The sequence below is a fragment of the Alosa pseudoharengus genome, unplaced genomic scaffold (genome assembly GCF_046254945.1).
Source record: "Alosa pseudoharengus isolate Yale_2024_CS ecotype anadromous, Long Island Sound unplaced genomic scaffold, YU_APseudo_1.1 YU_APseudo_1.1_scf_8, whole genome shotgun sequence".
In the NCBI taxonomy this organism is placed as follows: Eukaryota; Metazoa; Chordata; class Actinopteri; order Clupeiformes; family Clupeidae; genus Alosa; species Alosa pseudoharengus.
In genome coordinates this window covers 15,603,195-15,611,574 of record NW_027468870.1, presented here as the reverse complement: position 1 = coordinate 15,611,574, position 8,380 = coordinate 15,603,195, and the positions used below count along the sequence as shown (strand labels likewise).

General features: G+C 47.0%; 1 protein-coding gene across 1 annotated transcript; it reads right to left on the bottom strand.

Moving 5' to 3' along the window:
- Window positions 1-4,177: 4,177 nt before the first annotated feature.
- LOC143112604 (protein ABHD15) lies at window positions 4,178-6,065 on the bottom strand. Its single transcript, XM_076274888.1, has 2 exons — window positions 5,122-6,065; window positions 4,178-4,847 (listed from the first exon to the last, which is right to left on the bottom strand). The coding sequence occupies exons 1-2, from the start codon at window positions 6,063-6,065 to the stop codon at window positions 4,178-4,180; spliced, it is 1,614 nt and encodes a 537-aa protein (XP_076131003.1).
- Between the last annotated feature and the right edge of the window lie 2,315 nt (window positions 6,066-8,380).

Sequence of the window (8,380 nt, the reverse complement as noted above, 5' to 3'; positions counted from 1 at the left end):
ATGATTTTAATCGTTTTTAAATTAAAGTTTTATCTGATCGTAGTGCTGTAGTCCGCCTCCCTTTATTCCCAGTCATGGTGAGACTGTATTTTTACCTCAGCAGGAATCTGGTATAATCCCACTCCCATCCCCATGTGTTCATGATGAAGTCTTTGAAAGACCCGTCCAGTTTGCCATTTGACTCGGGCAATGGTGCCAAAACAGGAAATATCAAGGAATTATGATTGAACTGAAGCTACAAGATCAATATACCATTATCTGATTGGGGAATTCTAAATCCGAAGGGTGGCTCAAAGGAAGACAAAAGAAAGGTGTTTGGTCAGACTTGGACGTAATAAGTTGTGGTGGGTCAGGGTGGACTATCTAGTGAAGTCTTTCATGGCTTATTTTGGAATGTGTTTGTGTATATGCAGTCGGGACTCAGGAATTGAGATGGTCTTTGGTTGACTGATTGCAGAGGGTTTTGAATGCACCTTAGCACTGGTCTTGGGTGACTGCTGGTGCAGAGAGCAGTAGCATCCTCTCCGTGTCCACAGCCTGGGCCACTGAGACTAGTATCCTACTGTGAGATGATCTGGTATGTCAGGGCGCGTCGGTCGGCCCAGGCAAAGTCTTCTGAGGATACTGAGGGTATGTGTCGAGTGGGGTTGTAGACGTGGAATGTTGGTTCAGAGCAGGGCGAGGTCAAGAGATTTAACACAGATGAGTGGCGTGGAGGGTGGACACACTAAAACCAGAACCTTTGGCCTCTTTATCATTCAGACCTCTCGATGCCAAAGCCAACTGCTGTCATCGCTGTGTCTATGCAAAAGAGCACCGCATCCAAAACTAACACAAGAGCAATTAACAACCGAACAGTCAATTCAGTCTGTTACCCCATACGCACATTTGCCAAAAGTGGTGACGGTGTATTTGTATTATTCTGGCCATTCGCTGTGGTGATTTGCTTTGCCCCCCCCCCCCCCCGTCTTTATACAGTCCCATGAGCCTCTCAACATAAACATGCATTTAACACCCAAACCAATTGTGCCACCACTACTACCAGATCATGCTGCTTTTCCTAAATGACTCGACCCCGTGTCCTCTGCCTTCCCCTTTATCCCTTTATCCCTTCTCCTTCTCTCTCTATCTATCTCTCTCTATCTCTCTCTCTCTCTCTCTCTCTCTCTCCCTCCCCCCCCCCCATTAGCCCTGTGCCTCCACACTCCCCAATGTTGGTGTCAGGAGGCTGTGAATGGTGTTGTTGATGAGATGTAGGTTGGGGAGGGAGGGAGGGGGGGGATGGGTTGGCTTTGCGACTAATGAATGTCTCGTCACAGGCGGCTCGGGTGCCGCTGCTGTTGCCCTTGCGAAACTCCCATCGTTCCAGGCATCCCTCTCGACTGCCCTCCTGCCTCTCCCAGCCAGGAGTCAGACTGCCCAATTGCCCCCCTACTCCTCCAACTGACCATCCTCCCCATGGGTCACAGGAGTGTTTTACAGATCAGTTAAGAGAGTTTGTACAAAAATAAATCAATGTCTAAATGAAAAAGCTTGGAAATTGTTACTAATATCAAGGGTGACATGGCTCAGATATAGTCTTCATGAGACAGTATAAAAAATGGGATGTATAGGAAAAGTTTGTTTATACTGTATATTTAGAATTTATGGAATACCTAAAACAAATCTAAGTATAAAAAAAGACTAAATTGAATTGCTTGTATGTAAAGACAAAAAAGAATCAACTTGGTTTCTAACAAGAATATTCAAAAAAGAATTAACAACGTACAAAGGAGAGGTCCAAGAGGTGTGAGGGAATAACAAAAACAAACAAAAAGCCAAATTGTAGGAAGTGGAACACGCCATGTATTCACCCTGTGATGTCTGCTATCTTCTGTTACATCTCTCTATCCTTTCATTTCAGTGGTTTATTTCAAACGTCACAGTGAACTCTATGAGCATTTCTTTAGGAACCCCCTTCGCCATGTTAGTTCTTCCTTCCATACATATTTGGGCCAGGCAAGGGGAATGTTGCTAAGGGTGGACGGGAATGTTGCTAAGGGTGGACGGTGGTTTCTTTCTGTTACACATCACATTCTTGTGCATGTTCAAGTATAATTTAGTTTGGTTTTAAAATCTCTGTTCAAGTATACTTTAGTTTGGTTTTAAAATCTCTGTTCAAATAGGCTGTATCTGGGGCAAACCGTTGCACATCCCTGTCTTATTAGTGCCTAAAGGTGTATTGACCTCCACCACAATTAAAATAGTTTTTTCTGTTTGCCAGAAACCACATTTTGGAGCATTAACAGTGACTTCCATTTTTATTCCCGTGACTGCCACCACACTACACCACAGTACCCAGTTCCTGCTCTGTTACCTTTGGCCCATTGTGGGGTCGACCTCGAGCAGTTCAGTGAGGAAACCCCTCGTCCTCCAGGACTTGTGAGTGTCCTGAGCACAACATGTCTATCTCGCTGGCCTAATAAATATGGGTGGCACCTTCTGACATGTTGCGACACGACAAGACAAACAAGCTGAACCCGTTTTTAGACCAACGTTCAGCGCGTCTTGCGGGACCGGTGCTAGAGGAGAGGGGGGGGGGGTCAAGGCACAAGGTCTTCTCAGAAATCAATGCCTCCAAACCTGTTCAAGTCTACGCAGTACGTCTTCATTATAACCAATGATGCCGTCTTGTAGACAATATAATACCAATTGGCTAACTTAGTCCCATCATAAATGTATTGCAGTCATAGTATACAGTTTAGACCACACCAATTGCAGTGTTAAAGAGTCGGCACACAGATCTGTGAAAGGAAATAACAAACCCTGTCTGAAATCACTTTTTACATGATCAGTAGAGAGGGAGTGGAAAACTGTGAATGATTTGTGTATGCTCGCCATCTAGTGGATGAATGCGGTACTGCGGGGCATTTGTGCTGTGTGGTGTCCATCTCTGTTCTGAGGACAGTTTTCCAAAGCATGCAAATTGCTTAAACACCGTCTCAAAAGAGGCAGTCACATCTGCAGAGAGTGTTTCGCCAGTATTCCTGAAACTTATGGTGATCTTTCTTTTTTTTTTTGTCTCAATGATGCAACATTACCATAACAATCCACATATAACCTGTATTAAATGTATAGATTGTGAAAAGCTGAATGTTTGTGAGATTACAAAACAATGTACAAATATTCATAACAAACAACAGAGAATAAATGTAAAAAAGTAAAGATTCAGAAAAAAAACTTTAGGGGTCAAATGTAATGTTTTGTTTGTAATTACTCCATTTGTGGGCAGAGGGCTACTGGACAAAGAATCAAATGTAATAAAGTAATTTTAGTACATCTCCCGTCTCATTATTCTTTCACATGGCTGTTTCATAAGGTAATGTTATCGCTATGTTTGTCATTTTGTGCTTTATTTTATTTTATTTATTTGTTTATTTGATAGGGCAAATGCTCATTAATTGACAGACTGAATGCTGTAATAAAGCCAGCATTGACTGTGTGTGCTCATGTGTTGTCCTTAGCCAGTTATTAAAAAGACAGCCTGGGCTAGTACAGTCACAGGTGTGTTGAAACAGCTGTAACAAATCTTTTACATGGGCTGGTGGTATAGTAATATATTTGAGTCCATGTATTACAGAGAGAGGAGGTGGAAGTTAATGGCACATCTTCCAAATAAGGGTTGCAGTGACCTATTTGGAATGTTGTTTCTTGCTCACAATATTTAAACACGGTTAAAGGTCAGTTTGTGTTTTGGTCACATTTGATCTCAGCGACTTATAAATGTGAACTACAGTGTCTAGCTTATAATTACAGCAATACTTCTCGTGTTTGAGAGTCTAGGAACAAAACAGTCAGTGTGGTAAATCTGAAGTTGATTCTATGGAATGTTAAGGAAGTTTGGTAGTTGCCATGCAGGTGGGCTGACCATTCGCATTAAACGGTTGTTTTGTCCTGTGTGTACTGGCCTCCAGCTGAGCAGGATAACTTTATCAATAGGCAGGAAGTTGTCTGTGTAATACAACTCTACGATATGACCAGTCATAAAACGTTTTCTCTTGAACCTTACCAATTTTGGACTTCTGGAGTTGTGTCTTTACCTGGCTCTGGTACAAGGTCCCAGGAACTATTCCCTTCCAGTTAGTTCAACAGACAGTCTCTTCTGTCTCTAAATACTACTACAGCTGTGTGCTCAGGGTCAGCGTGTGTACGACCTGTTCCAGGTGAACAGGTCCTCTGCGAGCGCGGTCTGGGCAGGCTGATGGGTCAGGTGCCTCTCCCTGCGCACCGGCAGCACTGGCTTCCTCCGCCGGGCCAGCACGGTGCTGCTCCTGCGCCTCCATCCTTGGACCTGACCCCCCACGTCCTGCTCCTGGGCCAACCTGCTCCTCCTCTTCTCCTCCCCCTTCAGGAAGTCGCTCGCCACCCGGAAGTACTCCAGCACGGCCTCATGGCTCCAGGACGCCACAGTGCCCGTGCCGCCACTGCCGCTGCCACCACCGCCTCCGTCCCCGGTGCCCGCCTGGGCGAAGAAGCCGCAGTGCCCGCCACAGGCGGTGAGCGCCAGCAGGAAGTAGGGGCTGTTGTGGAAGAGGGAGGTGGGGAGGGTGGAGGCCGGGGGCAGGAGGGGGTCGTCGGCGCTGCACAGGCAGAGCACGGGCACCGCCACCTCGTCTGCATCCCGCAGGGGCTCGTTGCGCTCCCAGTAGGCCTCCCAGCCCTTAGCGCCGGCCGCTGGGCTCTGTCCCTCTGCACTGACCGCTGTGGGCTTGGGGGTGCCGCAGAACATCAGCTCCTCCATGTCTTTAAGAGACCTGCACCTCAGGAGCTGCCCTACGTCCATTAGAGAGCTCAGAGCACTGGCATACCTGCAGACAGCATCAGATATAAAAGATACATAGTACTAAGTATTTGATATGAAATCTGCTTCAGCTATGAGGGAAATTTGGTTGATATTGCTGAAAACCCAAGAACAGCCAGAGATTGTTCAACTGTACTTGAAAAATGGTCGTCCACCTTTTAATGTTTTAACAAGGTATACGTAATTATAATGAGTAAGTACTGAAAGCTATTATGAGCAGTGTGTGATAAAACCTCTGGGGTTCACCTCTGTAGTGATAGCCTGGTGTTTGACCCAGTTACCTGCTGATCTGCAGCTTGCGGTAAAACAGTGCACCCCAGTGGTAGAGGGATGGAACTGGCGTTTCGAACCAAAGCCGCCCGTGCAGCACGGGTGAGATGCAAGCTGCTGCCGTCAGGTAGGACGATGATCCGCACTCGCCCAGGTACGAGAGCAGCAATCCTGAGCCAGAGCCCTCGCTGACGGCCAGGAGCATGGCGGAGCGGTGCCGGGCGCGCAGGTAAGCCACGGCCTGAACCAGGTCCCGGGGGTCCCCGAACTCCTGGTAGCGGGGCGTCGTCAGCGGGCAACCGCCCTGGCCACGCCGGTGGAAGACAACCGGGTAGTAGCCCCGGCACAGCGCCAGGGAGCAGAGGCGCAGGAGATGGGGGGTCACCGCGCCCAGGGAGTTGGGGATGAGGAGGAGGAGGATCGGGGGGCTACCGCTGCTGCCACTACGGCAGCCTGGACTCCTGCACGCCCCAGGCTGCTGCTCGCATTTAGCGGCCAGCATCGGCTCCCCCCTCAGCCCCACAGCCCAGTCCAGGGCCACGGTTCCCCCGTCGTTCAGGAGCAGGTGGTCACGGGTGAAGCGCACCTTACCACCAGCAGCGCCATCTAGTGGCCACAGTAGGCTAGAGAGGGTTTGCAGGTGAGGGTCGCCCTGAGGCCAGGCAGCCAGCGAGGGGCGCAGGAGAGTGCGGCAGTGGAGGAGGAGGTGGTGGGCCAGCGCCGTGGGCTTGCACACCAGACTGGGCTCTGCGTCGGCTGTGTCCGAGCGTCCATCGGTCCGCTCGCCACGTGCCGGTATTGGCAGTTCTAGAACCCAGCAGACCCCCCTCCACAGGATCCAGGTGGCCCTTCTCGAGCCGCGCTCAAGCAAGCTGGACGCCGGTGACCAGCGCAGGAGAGCAGCGACGAGGAGCAGCAGCAGAGAGGGCAGGAGGCAGAGGAGCGAGTCCCACATGGTGACTGGAGGTGATCGGGGCACTGGCGCCAAACGCTGTCCCGAGTGACCGCAACCTGCTGTGTGTGACCGTGAGTGTGTGTGTGTGTGTGTGAACACCCAGGCACAGAGAATGACTAAGAGGAGGGAAAGAAGGAGGGTCACAACACCTCCCTATCTCTTCATTTTTAACCCCCCCCCCCACACACACACACACACACACAAGTTTGCTCTCTCTGGTTTACAAATAAGGACCTTCCTCTCCACTTACATACGCCCTCCTTCCCCCTTTTATAAACCCAATGCTAAGCTACGAAAGTGCAAACCTACTGCCTGAGTGGCTTATGAAAGGCAGTAATAGCCTCTTGAGCGAGCCAACAGTCTTCCAGGAGGAGTGTGTGTGTGTGTGTGTGTGTGTGTGTGTGTGTGGCTCAGGCTGCATTCACTACATGCTTCGGTGCATCTGAAGAACCATAAATGGAAGGAAAGACTTGAGAGCCGGGCACACAAACAAATGGCTGATTAAGTGGAGGACCTGCAGGCAAACACTCCTCTGATACTGTGGACTCAGTGGTCCTTCAACTTATTGCCATGGTGACAAGTAACATTATATTCTTGCTTTATGCTCACCTCCAGCAACAAGGTGTTTTTTAACTTTTGTTCTGAGTAAATTGGCACTCTACATTTGAAAATCCTGACAGTGATGCTAATATGTATGCAGACCTCAATGCCCAGGTTAAACAGTAACTAGAACAAGAGGTCATTAGTGTCATTGGCAGTGAAGGCTACTGTTTTGAAATCACAGTGATCAATAATAAATCTAAGCCCTGAGGGGAAAAAAACTCTGATGACAATTCTAAACAATTTTCACATAAACAATCTTTACACTTACCCCCCCTCTATGAGTTTTTGCTCGAAATTGCACACCGCCTACTAACAATGACCCTGTTTCCACATACTTTGACTTATATTCAAGTGCTTTACCTCTTTTGAAAGCAGAGGCCTAGTAGATTATTTTGGTACCAATAGATTGACTGTGTGATGAATAGTCAGAGAGTGGCAAAGGGTAGAATGATAATTTTTTGTTTTTGACCACATTCTGCATTTTTGATCAAATTGAATTGAGACATAGTAAGATTAATCTGACAATGTAAAGCACTATACAGATTGTACATGAAATTGAAGATGATGTCATATATGGATTCCCAAGAGTTCAAGCTTTTAAATGGTGTATAATATTGTTGGGGGGGGGGGGGAGGTCACCCCGCAGTGTAAACAGTTTTAAAGAAGAAGACACAAAGTGGCCTTACAAACCAGAATGCCTCAGATGGGCAAATGTCCTTCAGCTGTTCCAAGTGCTTTCCATACCACCATAACACCAACTTGATCTTGGTCTAAATATTCATGTGTGCGTCTGAGGCTATGTTAAATGTACTAACTTGGCGAACTCAGCAGTGCAGGTCGAGTGAGATTCTACCTGGGTGAGAATTCATAGGAGTCCAGCCAGTGCATGCCAAGACATTCCCCTGGCTGCTGGGTCACATCCAAATGGCTGCTGATTTATGGTAACTTATATATTCACAACTATCAAAGGAAGTAGAAAGCTCCCGCACACTGTCTTCATTTGCAATTGTAGCTTTTTTATTGCAACGTTTCGGTTAGATGTCCATCATCAGGCAATTTCACCTGACGTTGCAATGAAAAGCTACAATTGCAAATGAAGAATGTGCGGGTGCTTTCTACTTCCTTTGATATTGGTGACCCTGTGGTCCTTCTCCAATGCACCCGTCCCAAGGAGGTGTGCAAAAGCACAACTTTTTCATATATTCACAACTAAACTGTGTTCGTGTTTGTGTGTGTTCTTGTTCCCAGTTTCCAAGTGCAAGACCAGATATCTGGAGCCTACACACTATTGGCTGGGATAATTACAACATTTACTATTTTTGCACATCATTCACAGAAACATTCTGTGGGAAGTAGCTTATCCCATACAGTGAATACAATACAATAAGTCTTAACATTGCTGAGTGATTCAGTGGCATTTTGTCACCAAGGAATTCAGTTTAGTTTCACAGCCACCAAGATGCATATTAAATAAAATGTTCAGTGGCTGTGTATTGATAAGCATCTACCCTTTGCTATGAAACTATTCAAATCATATACAACATGAATGGATTTATCTACTGAATGTATTTATTTACCTATATGGGCCCAGTATTGCACAGTGGACAACAGTGATCAGAAAAAGGGGATATAACACATTTTTATTACAAAAGGATGTTTTATTGATGCCATCATATAGTAACATCAACAGAACACACAAAATATTTCTCTCA